The 14,210-nt window shown below is 42.1% G+C and overlaps 1 protein-coding gene across 1 annotated transcript in view; it reads left to right on the top strand.

Annotated features, from left to right (window-relative positions):
* The window catches only part of DIAPH3 (diaphanous related formin 3), a 119,647-nt gene extending 106,427 nt beyond the window's left edge, over positions 1-13,220 (top strand). Inside the window, exon 29 of the mRNA XM_081948702.1 lies at positions 12,978-13,220. Within this exon, the coding sequence (XP_081804828.1) occupies positions 12,978-13,074 (97 nt within the window). The 3' untranslated portion in view covers positions 13,075-13,220. The remainder of the gene's footprint in view (positions 1-12,977) is intronic.
* Positions 13,221-14,210: the final 990 nt, after the last annotated feature.

Genomic DNA, 14,210 nt, shown 5'->3' with positions numbered 1-14,210 from the left:
CCAAGGCAAAGTTATCCTTAAAGGTCCAATTTATTCTACAGGCAAGTTAGCACGTCTATGGAAAATTCCTACACTGATTTACATCCTGGGATTCCACCCAGTTGAAAGTTCATGATCTATCTCCACACCCACAAATCCATCACATGTTCCAATCATCATCTTCCACGCTGGCATCTACACCCCTCTGCTTCCGGTCAGGTGTCGAGGTGTGGAGACAAAAGATGACCTTGGCTTCTATAAAAGAATGTCAACAATACATTCCACAATCCTACTCCTTTCTATTCCCCCCTCCCAACTACTACACTAATGAAACAGCATAGGAAATTATTAAAAAGTGTGGCAGGCCAAAGATCCTAAAAAGAACATAACTACAGGCCTGACAGGAATATTAGGTGGAGCGATGTTGGAATGGATCTATGATTCACGGCTAATTTTCAGCAGGACTTGGAATTTTCAGAATGTAGTAATGTTAATAATTAGAAAGCAGAAGCTGTGATCTGGAGGACAATATGATGTCTATATTAGGAATAACTTTTTAGCGTAGTTATGCAAATGCAGAATAAATAGTTCAAACGGAATACATTTTGCATTCTGTAATCCCAGGGTTGACATTTCTATTAACCAGAGACTATGAGCAAATGTATCTTCACATTATCAAGAGCAGATTTACCGATTAACAAAGTTGGAAGGGACCTTGTAGGTCATACAGTCCAACCCCCCCCCCCCATCCGAGCAGGAGAGCCTACACCATTTCTGACAGATTGCAGTCCAGTCTCTTCTTGAAAGCTTCCAATGATGAAGCTCCCACAACTTCCAAAGGCAACTTCCATTGGTTGATTGTTCTCACTGTCAGAAAATGTCTCCTTATTTCTAGGTTGAATCTCTCCTTGATCAGTTTCCATCCATTATTCCTTCTCTGGCCTTCAGGTGCTTTGGAAAGTAGCTTGATCCCCTCCTCTCTGTGGCAGACCCTCAAATATTGGAAGATTGCTACCATGTCATCCCTAGTCCTTCTCTTCAGTAGACTAGCCATGCCCAGTTCCTGATGAAACTTCATATGTTTTAGTCTCCAGTTCTCTAATCAGTAGTGTTTTTCTACCAGTTCGGACCACTTGCCCCAGCTCTATGACATCCCATTTAGGCCCTTCTTAAAGCCAAAGTGCATTCACGGAAGCCTGAGTGCATGCGCCAACGGGGTGCAAGAGAGTGCACACTCACATTTGTGAACCGGTAGGGAAAGTAAGTTAATACCACCCCTTTCCCTAATTGGCTGCTCTTCTCTGCACTCCTTCTAAAGTCTCAATATCTAACATCTTTTTGATAGTGGTGTGATCAAAACTGGATGCAGTATTCAATGCGACTTTTGCTCTTATATCTTCGTTTTTGTTGCTGCGCCCCTCCTAGGTGTCCTTCCGTTTTGTGGTCTGTTTCTTATTTCGGAAGCTGATTTTATATCTTGATTTCCACTGGCATCATATCTCACCTTTCTGTGTTCTCTGTTCCTACTACTTTGCTTGCCTTCTCTCTGTCAACAGTTTGCAAAGCTTCTTCCTTGAAATGCTTTGACAATGTGACCTCCTCTGTCATATTTGCTTAGCTTAGGTGAAGGGTGATGGGTGAACAATGTAGAAGGAATGTTGTGTTAGGGGAAAGGGTTTGTGCTAACATTTCAAGGTTGCTTGCGCTGACTTGACATCAGGCTTACAGCCCCAATATTAAGTTTTCACGCAACTGTTAACATTACAATCTTATTTACAACTGCACTAAACTTCATTCTGTTCAAGCCCACATATATCTTTACCGATACGCCCTGAAAGCTATTGAAAGTTTGTTTGGTCGTTTTTTTATAACATACTTGGCTGGCTCCTACATTTTTCTCCAGAATGACCAGATGATAGTTCTATAAAAGATGAAACTTCAGTAAACATACCCTGTTTTCCCTAAAATAAGCCCTCCCCAATCGGGCTTTTGAGCCCATGTGCTAAAATAAGCCCTCCCTGAAAATATTGCAAGCAGTCATGAGTTCACCACGCTCGCCACCTCCTGCACCTCAAAAATAATAAGACCTCCCCAAAAATAAGGCCCAGCGCTTATTTCGAGGAGGGGGTGTCAAAAAATAATAAGACCGTGTCTTATTTTCAGAAAAACACAGTAGTTTTCTTATGCAGAACTGACTGCTGAAAATCCTATCTTGTTAGTGTGACTGGCTTACGCTTCCTTTCTCTACTGTCTTTGTTTCTCTTCCTCTCTACTTAAAGAAGAAAGTAGAGGAAGGAAATGTCAGACAGACTTTTCCTGGGATATGACAAGCGTATGAATTCTTTCCCAGTATTTGTGAACACTGGAGGGCTGCAATACTATAGGCGAACTGGGATTGTATAGTTTCTCATTAAAAATGTATTGAGAAACTTGGAACATAGCTGCAAATGGTAGCACTAAGTGGTTGGGATACGGAGAGGAACTGACAGGTGAGTCAATAACGTGACCAATCAATGAATGTATGATTATCCATTCAAACAGAATTGACTCCTGGCTCTCTAGTCTTCAGAGGACATCGGCCCACTTCGAAAACACATCTTCATCTTAAAAGTTTTACTTCTCCTAAAAGAACAGTGTATCCTGGCTCCCCAAACAGACCTGCCTAATTAAAGGAGTCCAGCTTAGAGCATTTATAGAAAAAAATAGTTTTATTGCATACGGATTCCCTGGTAGCACAGTGGTTAGAATGCAGTATTGCAGGCAAGCTCTGTCTCCAGCCTGGAGTTTGATCCTGACAAGGACTAAGGTTGACTCAGCCTTCCATCCTTCCAAGGCAGGGGTGTCAAACTCGATTTCATGGAGGGCCGCATCAGGGTTGTGTTTGACCTCGGTGGGGGGGCGTGGCCAGGTGGTCGCAACCAACTGGGAGTGCGTGGTTGGGGTGCGTGTGGCCAGTTTGATGTTGCTCACATTGTGGGGAGGACACCTCTGGTGGCCCAAGCAGGGCTGGGGGATCCATTGTTTCCAGTGCACATCCAGGGGGGCAAGGTGGGGGTGAATCCACGCTGGCTCCAAAGCGGTCCCCCAGATCTAAAGGCTGACTGCATTCCAGTCCGGATGGCTGCCACCAAGTTGTAGATCAGCGCCCGGCTAGCCTGGGGTGGGCTGAGGCACCACCAGGGGCTGGTCCATCACTGTTTCCAGGGCAACCCCGCATGCCAGATCTAACCACATTGCGGGCTGCATTTGGCCCACGGACCTTGAGTTTGACACCCCTGTTCCAAGGTCTCCTTTCGAGGTCAGTAAAATGTGGAGCCAAATTGTTGGGGGCAATGCAATATGCAAATTATGCTGACCTTGTAAACTACCAAGAAAGTGCTATGGAATGGCATTCTCCTTACTGAGCCTTCCCGAGAGCATGAAGCAGACTCCTTCTCCTGACAAAAACCCCTTTTATTAATTTGCTGTGAGTTCTACTCATTCATATGACATTCAGCATTCATTCTTTCAAAGGAGGATTTACAGTCACAGACCTTATCTGGCTTGGAGAGCTGCCAGGCTGATATCTGCAAAACCTGGCAATGTGTCTCCGAGAGTCACGAATCCATTAAGGAAACTAATTGTCTCCTGCAAACTCCACTCCCCTTTCGCTCCTCTTTTATTTCCTCTGGGAGTAGCCATTCATCATCCACCCGTAGCCTTACTCCCAAGTCGACCCCTGTTCTTTCGCTGTTCCCTTCGTTTGGCAATTCTGCACATGCACACACTGGGAACAGGCTCCAGCTGTTAATCTGCCTCACTGATGTCTGACTCTGAAGGCAGTTGATAACTGGCATATGGCTCTGGCCCCCTCTCGGCCTTCGACACAGAGCCCTCATCAGAGCCTTCCCCAGACTCCAGGAGTGGTCCATGTTCCTCCCCAACTTCCTCGTTGTCTGAATCTGCTGCCAGCTCCACTGGCGGGCCACAACAGGCATATAAGTCTGCTGCTGTTATTGCTATTTTTCCAGTCCGTTCTGTGCTCAACAGCTTGAAGATAGTTGGGTGTTTTATAAGGAAGGGTCTTGTGGTGAACCATTCAAGCTTCTTCTCCTTAATCAACAACTTCTCCCTAATAAGCAGGCACTAAACTTGGCACCAACAAGACACAATCAAGTCACTGCCGCAACTTTAATAGAAAAACAGTGGTTTCCCTGTTCCCGGACACTGGCCCTGTGGATTAGTTTGCTATGCAGAGGTTGGGATGGTGTTAATGTCCTTGTTCCCCCAGATGGAAGCATCTTCTGTTGTCCTCTGATGGAAGACAGTGCAAGCAGCACCAAGGCAGGAGAGATCCCCGTCTCGTTTCTGCGGACCCAGCTTTTTACAACACATTGTAAAAAAGCAAAAAGAAAGTTGAGTAGCCTCCTAAAATTGAACTTGGCTGGCATTAAAGTCACGACAGTGGTTAGAATGCAGGATTGGAGGCTAATTCTGCGGACTGCCAGCAGTTCAATCCTGACCGGCTCAAGGTTCACCGAGCCTTCCATTCTTCCGAGGTGGATAAAATGAGGACCCAGATTGTTGGGGCAATGTGCAGACTCTGTAAACCACTTAGAGTGAGCGGCAAAGCACCGTGAAGCGGTATATAAATCTACATGCTATTGTTATATTCTACCATACTTATTTATTTAGTTTCTACACCGCACATTTCATTTAAGTGACTCTATAGAGAGGCTTAAACTTGGATCCTAATGGGCATGCTATGCATTTGACATTATTTAAAAATCGTTTTTAGGAATGATCATTTGTTGCTTTTTCTATTATAGAAGGACCTCAGATACTTCCATTTCTGAGAAGGACAAGGGCATCTCTGCTTTTGGAAAAACTCCTTCACTTTTCTTAACCAAATGGTGAATATTGTTGCAGAAAAAGCAAGCAAGCAAACAAAATATAATATATGACTCGACAAATAGCTATTTCGCTAAAGGAAATAGGAAACTATAACATTTATCTCCTTCCTTGTACATATACCGCAAGAAAAATGTCTAGTGTCTTCTTCATAACATTTAACGCTCTCTTCTTGACATGATTAATTATATCCAAATCAGGAAAAAAAAAACAAGGTGAATCCATTCTGAGCCGTATAGAAAACCTTTTCAAACACTATTTCTACCAATAAAACAGCAGGGTTAAGGCTAGAAAAAATAAAATTATTTTTTTTATAAAAAACTTTTATCTGTACAGAAGTGCTGAACTAAAAGTTCTCAACGATGTTTGTCAAATTTTAAAGTCGGACTTCATCATTTGCAAATGAGAATGGGATTCTCATTTCAAGCCAGTGCTATTTAGTTTTCATTTTTACCTCTAGATATATGTGGAGAAGCTAAGTAACTAGAAATATTTTCTCCCATTATTGTATTATATTTAGGAATTATAGGAGAAAATGTACACACCATCTCAGTATAGGAAGATAGATAGATAGATAGATAGATAGATAGATAGATAGATAGATGATAGATAGATAGATAGATAGATAGATAGATAGATAGATAGATAGATAGATGATAGATAGACAGACAGACACGTACGTACGTACGTACATACATACATACATACATACATACATACATAAATTGCAATAGAGCTAGGTGGCTCAGTGACTAAGACACTGATCTTGTCAATCAGAAAAGTCGGTAGTTCGGCAGTTTGAATCCCTAGTACAAGTCTTCTGCATGAGCAAGGGGTTGGACTAGATGACCTCCAAGGTCCTTTCCACCTCTGTTACTGTTTACTGTTTGTTTAAAGATGATAAAAGATAGATAGGTAGGTAGGTAGATAGATAGATAGATAGATAGATAGATAGATAGATACAGAGACATGTTATTACTTCTGATTTTTAAAACAACAATTATAGTACAATTTGAAGGCTGCTTTGATAGTTTAAGAACAGTAGAGAAAGTGAACAGAGTGCTTGTTATTTCTATCTTAAAAAGATACTAGGTCATCAGAAATGTGTGCATTGATAAAATGATGCAGATCTTAATTCATCTGCTTCTAAAGAGGCAAACTTTCAAAAGAATTCATTTTGGAGTACAACTAGTACTGCAAATGCCTAAATTGCTACCCTATATAATAGACATCCACAACCTGCAATTATGTTTAACCGCATTCTAGGGAAATTAAATTTAGTCTAGCTAGAATTTGAGTTTGCTCTGCTATCAGCGCAAAGTTCAACGCTCGCATCAAATGCTGCAACTTCCAAATACACAATGTCGGATATGTATTTTAGATTTGTAGAAAGCTTTCTACAAGCCCTTTCTTCTAGCAAGTTTACCCGCCTGAGGCATCCACCCTTCATCCACTCGAGACTGTTTATTGACTGCAACTGGGTGTGCTGAGATTGCAGTCATTGAGCAAAGCCATCGGGCGATGTCTCATTTAACAACGACTTCAGTCGATGTCCAAGATTGCAGTCCCAATGGTTTTTAAGCAAGGGCTACCTAGAAATCCATATTTGTATATTCTTTTAATAAACACAGACAAAAAATGCACAGAGTAACCTATCCCATAAATTACAACATTACATATTTTTTTTTACCCTTCCACCTGTGGTTCCCCCAAAATAAGACCAGATCTTATTTTCCTTTGGGCCCCCAAATAAGCACCAGGGCTTATTTTTTTGGGGGGTGTTATATTTTTTCCCCATTTACAGAAGGCCTACTTTTTCGGTTTACTCACAGCAGGGCAGGAGGCTACACAGTGCCAGTGCTGCCGCCAAGAGGCAGGGAGGGGGATTCGAGCTGCCCAATTCACCTCACACCGGCTTACCTCAGGGCCCTCACAGCCAGGCCCTCCACGCCCTGACACCTGCCCTGTGGCGTGGCACCAACACACTGCTTGACATCCTGCTCCGTACGGCCACAAGCAAGCAGAAGAAGTGGGACAATGGGCACGTGGACTCCTGCACATGGTTGCTGATGAGGCCACCGCGAGGCAGGTGTCGGGGCGTGGATGGCCTGGTTGCAGGGGCCCTGAGGTAAGCCAGTGCAGGGCAGCTCCACCACCCCTCTGCCTCGCCTCGTGGCTGCATCACCGAGAGCAACCAGAAAAAATGGGCAGCCGGCCAGGAGCACAGGCTCTTAAATAGGGCTTATTTTGGGGATAGAGCTTATATTAGGCGCAGACATCAAACATGCTAGATCTTATTTTCGGGATAGGTCTTATTTTGGGGGAAACGGGTACGTATCAGGTTTAAAATGTCTCCTGTTAAAATCTTGCATGGCAGGAAAATCGTTTCCTTCCCTCCAAAAAATATCCAGAGCCTTTACGAAGATCTTGAATTGCCGTTTGCCTCTCATATACCTATTCTTCTTTTTGAGGCTAACTTAATTATTCTTTTCTCTCTCAAAGGGAACCCCCCGCGCGCTGCACACTCCCTCGCAAAACAGATTTACCTATTTATAGACCTTCCCCCAAAGCCGCATCATCTAACCATTGCGGGTGGAGGGTTTCACCTTGGCGACACGTTGACGCTATTTTATCAAACGGAAATGCAACTAAATGAAAATTGCTCCCTGGGTTATTAGATTTTTAAGCATCAACAGCTCCCTGGATAAAGGAAGCTCTAGAAGGCTGTTTTTTCTTCTTCTCCCTAACAGCCGAGAGGTGATGATGCTTCCTAGAATTTGTCGAGATTGCCCAAGAAACGGGCGTAAAAAAACTCATCCATCATTGTGAGCCCCTGGTCAGGGACTGACAGTGCAGTAAATATCTTCCGCAGGAGCCTTTTAATGTACAAGCTGTTTTCGGTAGGGATTTTCACCAGTCACATAAAACACACTGTCATGAGTGACTGCCTGGGCTCCAAAGTCATTACAATTGGGATGATGGAACATCTTTCAGCGTATAACCCAAAAAGAAAAAAAAAAAGAAAAAGAAAGGGGGAAAAAAATCCCTTTTAAATGTCATGTCAAGTTTGTTGAAGCCATTTTCAATCCTCGTTCAAGGTTATATGAATATTGAATATTCCTTTCTGCAAAAAATTAAAAAAAGTTTGCAATCTCTCTCGGGGTTCGTTAAAAAGGGAGATCGCAACGGAGTGCATTTGAAGTTTGACGGAGTTATTGTCTAAGGTCTCTCGCTTTCATTTTTTAAAAAAAAACAATCTGCAATTCATTTTTTTAAACTCCCCGTCGAGCGCGTTCTGGGAACAAACAAGGGGTTTAAGCAATGACATTTCTAGGACTCTCAAGCACAGGAATTTTGGAACACAGGGCCGAACTAAACTTCAGTCGGATCCTATAAGCCGGGGGTGTCAACATCGATTTCATTGAGGGCCGCCTCTGGGTGACCGTGGTGGGCAGGGAGAGGATGGGTGTGGCCAGCTCGACGTCACTTGTATCGGGGGTGCCTGTGGTGGCCCGAGCATTCTGCCAGCGAAAACGGGCTCCCAACCTCCGTTTTCAGCTGCAACGGAGCTCTGTTTCCGCTGTTAGAGGCACCGTGGGCCAGATCCAGCCCCCGGGCCTTGAGTTTTGACACCCCTGCCATAAGCGGTAAGATTCTCTCATAGATCCTTGACTTACGGCCAAAATTGAGCCCAGTTTTTTGGGAGTTTTTGCTAAACGAGATAGTCGCTCAGTGAATTTTGCTGCATTTTTACGGCCTTTCTCGCCATGGTGGTTTAGCGAATCACTGCAGTTGTTAAAGTAGTAGCATCACATTGTTAAGTGAATCCGGCTTCCTTGTTGGCTTTGCTTGTCACATGATCATGTGGATGACATGATTTCAGAACACTGCAACCGTCATAAATATGAGGCGGTTGCTAAGCGGCCGAATTTGGGTCACATGACTGTGGGGATGCTGCAGCGGTGTTAAGTGTGAAAAAACAGTCGTGAGTCACTTATTTTCAGTGCCGTTGTGACTTCAAACGTTCACTAAACGAACTGTTGTAAGTCAAGGATTACCTTTTTTTTTTCACTAGCAGGAGACTGAATTATATATGAAAAAGGGGCTTTTGCTGTTTATGGAAATGATCACACTTATTTATGGACATGGAGACATGTTGATAAGAAAAATAATGAGTGGTGCAGTGGCCTAGAGGTGGAGCTCTCGCCTCACAAACAGGAGGCTGTGAGTTCGATCCTAGGTAGAGGCAGATATTTTTCTGTGGGCACAATGAGAATTTATCTGCTGAACAAAACTCCGCATTGGCAACAGGAAGGGCATCCGGCCAATAAACACTCATCTCCATTCAGTTGCCCAGATTCCACCCCACAAGGTGTTATGGGGTCATTAAAATGATGGTGATGTTTATAAGAGAAAAAAAAAAATACCCTATTTGTTGTAGCTTCAGTTGCAAAATAACTTTATTTGGGTTTTCAATTTATTTTGTCTATAGACTGGAAAGTCCTGTTAATTGACTCATTGTCATGACTGTAAACTTATTTTAGGATAGGATAGAGAGTATTGGAATGAAGAATAGAATAGAATAGAATAGAATGTATTGGAATGAAGAATAGAACATAACGGAATAGAGAAGAGAAGAGAATACTGGAATATTGAATGAAAGATAGGATAGGATAGAACAGAATCTTTATTGTCACTTTAAATGTGACAACATACTTTAAAATGAAATTTCATTGCATTCAGCTCTCAAAAAAGATAACCATTATGTGCGCACACATGACACAGAGAAACATCAGTCTAGATTGAACTTATGCATACATAAATGGCCTCTTTCCATTGTTGTTCCTGGGAAATTGTGAAATCAGTGTCCTGATTTGTACACTTGTCAAATCCATTAAAATGACTGTTGGCTCCACACGAAGAGCTAAAATAAGCTTCGCTCGTCTTCTAGAATGCCAGATAAAACAAACATCAAATCCCAATAGTTGGTCCTATGAGGGCAGTTGATGCCAGCCGGATCAGCAGTCTTCTACAAGTTTCTCCATTTCTCCTGCTGGAAGACCACCTCCTCCTTATTTTCCATTTATCCTGCTTTCGGAGCTTGATGCATTTCCCCCAAATTTTCCTCAAGACAACCGTGCCGTGGGTCAACTTAACAATGCGCTGCTTGGGTTACGGAAATGTACGTTCGGACTTCTGCTTTGCCGTAGAACTGTTGCTGCAGCCAAATCCAGCATGAGCTGCTGTACTTTTAGTATAGTAAATACGTAGCGGGTGTTTGTTTGTTTTTTATTGGAGAGCAATGTGAGAAGAATTGTTTGTATCCCTAGAACGTGGGGGTCAAACTCGATTTCATTAAGGGGCCGCATCAGGGTTGTGTTTGACCTTGGGGGGTGTGTGGATGTGGCTGGTGTGGGCGTGGCCAGCTTGACATCACTTGCTTCAGGGGCGCCTGTGGTGGCTCGAGCGCTCTGCCAGTGAACATGGAGCTCGGGAGGATTGTCCGCGGCTCTCAAGAGCTCCGTTTTCAGCTGTGACGGCCTCCTATAACCCTCTGCCAATGCAAAGCTTGGGAGGGCTGCCCGTGGCCCTCAAGAGCTCTGTTTGTTTTTGACAGAGGCACCACGGACTGGTTCTTCACTGTTTCCAGGGCAGCTCCACGTACCAGATCTAGGCAGCCCGCCGGCAGGATCTGGCCCACAGGCCTTAGGATTGACACCCCTGCTCTAGAATACTTCTGGAAAAATGTTGAAGCTCCTTCAATGCCATAGCTCAGGAATTATTATAAATTCTTTGAATGAATTATGCTTACCTCAGCATAAGCAGAATCTATATATCCTACCCATGTTCATGAATCGAGGGATATAGAAATCCATCCTTCCTTTTGATTCCTGTCAGAACTATATTCTTCTACCTCAACGCATGTCCTTAAGTTTTGGTCGTGAAAGCCCAACTGGGTGACTTTGGGCCAGTCCCTCTCTCTCAGGCTCACCTCACAGGGTGGTTCTTGTGAGGAAAATAGGAGGAGGAAGGTGTGTTGAATATGTTGGCTGCCTTGAGGTATTTGTTTAAAATAATAAAGTCAGGATGCAAATCAATCAATAAAATTTTAAGCTGGTCCTATCCAATGCTCAGTCTGGCTTAATTTTAAGATCGTTTGAAAAGGGGGGGAAAAACGTGTCTGAACTGAGACAAGTTGGTAACATCTTGCAAATGATTCCTGCCCGGCTGCCAGCTACCATGTTTTCCCACCAGACAATTTTCCCATTGCTGTGCCCTCCTATTGTTCTTCCCCAGGAAAGCATACGTGAAACCTTTTTTATGAATTTGTACACACATACAGGAAGGAAGGAAATGAAAGAAAGACGGAAGGAAGAAAGAGAAAGAAAGATGGAAGGAAGGAAGAAAAAGAAAGATGGAGGGAAGGAAGGAAGAGAAAGAAAAATAGAAGGAAGAGAAAGAAAGATGGAAGGAAGGGAAAGAAAGATGGAAGGAAGGGAAAGAAAGATGGAAGGAAGGAAGAAAGGGAAAGATGGAAGGAAAGAGAAAGAAAAATAGAAGGAAGAGAAAGATGGAAGGAAGGAAGAGAAAGAAAAATAGAAGGAGGAGAAAGAAAGATGGAAGGAAGTGAAAGAAAGATGAAAGGAAGGAAGGAAAGGAAAGAAAGACGGAAGGGAAGGAGGAGAAAGAAAGATGGAAGGAAGGAAGAAAAAGGAAGATGGAGGGAAGGAAGGAAGAGAAAGAAAAATAGAAGGAAGTGAAAGAAAGATGGAAGGAAGGGAAAGAAAGATGGAAGGAAGGAAGAAAAAGAAAGATGGAGGGAAGGAAGGAAGAGAAAGAAAAATAGAAGGAAGTGAAAGAAAGATGGAAGGAAGGGAAAGAAAGATGGAAGGAAGGAAGAAAGGGAAAGATGGAAGGAAAGAGAAAGAAAAATAGAAGGAAGAGAAAGATGGAAGGAAGGAAGAGAAAGAAAAATAGAAGGAGGAGAAAGAAAGATGAAAGGAAGGAAGGAAAGGAAAGAAAGACGGAAGGGAAGGAGGAGAAAGAAAGATGGAAGGAAGGAAGAGAAAGAAAGATGGAAGGAAGGGAAAGAAAGATGGAAGGAAGGAAGAAAGGGAAAGATGGAAGGAAAGAGAAAGAAAAATAGAAGGAAGAGAAAGATGGAAGAAAGGAAGAGAAAGAAAAATAGAAGGAGGAGAAAGAAAGATGGAAGGAAGTGAAAGAAAGATGAAAGGAAGGAAGGAAAGGAAAGAAAGACGGAAGGGAAGGAGGAGAAAGAAAGATGGAAGGAAGGAAGAGAAAGAAAGATGGAAGGAAGGGAAAGAAAGATGGAAGGAAGGAAGGAAGGGAAAGATGGAAAGAAAGAGAAAGAAAAATAGAAGGGAAGAGAAAGATGGAAGGAAGGAGAGGAAAGAAAGATGGATGGAAGGAAGGAAGAGAAAGAAAAATAGAAGGAAGTAAAAGAAAGATGAAAGGAAGGAAGGGAAGGAAAGAAAGACGGAAGGAAGGAGGAGAAAGGAAAATAGAAAGAAGGAAGAGAAAGAAAAATGGAAGGAAGGAAGCAAAAAAAAAAAAAGATGGTAGGAAGAAATAAAAAAGAGCTGAGGAAAACTACATGAAGCCCCCCAAAATGCCATGGTTTCTCTAGGGTTTCTGTAGAATGTAAACAAGCGACCTTCTCTAGGCTAAGCAAAGATCTCAAACATCATGTTATTTTAGCACTGCTGGTAAAATCAGCCATTGACACTCTTAGAGTGCCTGATAATCATTGGCTCGTTGAAGGCGTCATCCATCTTTGCAAAGTGACCGATGAATGGCTGAGGTAAACCTGCAACTAACTGAAGCATTGTAGGCCCTGATTAAACAGGAGCAGCCAAGATAATATATCAGGATTAAGTATACTTCAAAAATCATGCAGAGAACTCTGCGGTTGCAGTGGGGCTTAACAGAAGGTGGGACGTCCCTTTCTCCCCTCCAGAAAGAGTTGATGACGGGGCAGGATTGGGAGTAAAGATAAGCTCTACCAATATTGTAAATGGGCCAATCTGTATTATGCAACTCACTGTAAATGTACAGCAAAAATATTGGTTTGTTTTCTTCTCATACAGACAACCAGAAAGCACCAACAGGAGACAGATTGCATCCCCACCACAATATGAACCAAACTTCGGTAAAGATCCCCACGAGCAAGGACTTTCATTGTGAAAACGAAGCTAATTCATCGGTAGAAAAGAGAAGCTCAGTTGGAAAAAAGAAAGGCCCATGTGGAGGATCTAGCAGAAAGGAAGGAGTAGAACTTGGCGGCACTAAAGAAGAGGTGATTCCTGAGGTGGAAGCTTTGCTCGCGAGATTACGAGCCCTGTGACCGTTTTAACCCATTGCATAAAATTCTGGACTCATTTAGACATTCAAGAAAATACGTGGTTACATTATTCATAAGATTGCACCAGCTCAGAACGATGCTTCACATCATAAATACCTGCAAGTAGCTATTAGCATATTCCTAACATTGAGGGAGAAATAGTCCTTATTTAAAACTCCCAATCTCCACTGCTTTTTCTGACATGGCACGCCACTTGGTAAAATATATATTTAAAAATCTTTTTAATTGCTATCACAAATAATGTTTAACATATTTTAAAGCACACAAATATATATATACTGTGTATATATACATTTTGCATGCTGCTGCATATTTGTCATTGCATTTTGAAGTGCATATTCATAAATACTTTGGGTCCGAATTAAAATTGTATTACTATAATATATGGGCTTAATATTTTGCAACTGGTTGGGAGGCAATTAAAACAATGAAAACTGACTTTTTTTTCTATGGGTCACCTTTAACAACTGACATGTCTTTTCACATAAACTATTGGTGGAATGTTAAAAAAAATGCAAATCAAGCTATATATGTTTACAGTTTTGTTACTCGCTCTCTGGAATGTGCAATACAATATATATATATCTTATTATAAAATTATAAATGTTTTGGAGTGTTTGGTGGGTGGCTGCATGGACTATAGATTATACGCATATATAAAATGTATTATTTCTATAATAAATATGAAATTTATATTCAACCTATAGCTGCTATTCAAACCGAAGCGTAAAACGGACTTGCTCACAGCACAAATCTAAAAGCCAAAGCAATTTTATTAGTTATTTTCACGTAGCCAAACTTAAATTTTACCATTTTTGGATTCAGGAAAAGACACATTCTTTTTGCTCTGTGAAAAGTTTTGTTGGATTTATCCACAAACATTTGCATTATGAATTATTATTGAAATAATTTGTGGTGATTAGAATGCGGTATTCCAGGCTGACCCTGTCCCATCCTG

This window comes from Natrix helvetica, assembly GCF_964273705.1.
Source record: "Natrix helvetica genome assembly, chromosome: 3".
Taxonomy (NCBI): domain Eukaryota; kingdom Metazoa; phylum Chordata; class Lepidosauria; order Squamata; family Natricidae; genus Natrix; species Natrix helvetica.
Note: the sequence above shows the minus strand (reverse complement) of the source record. Positions and strands in the feature narration are given on the sequence as shown.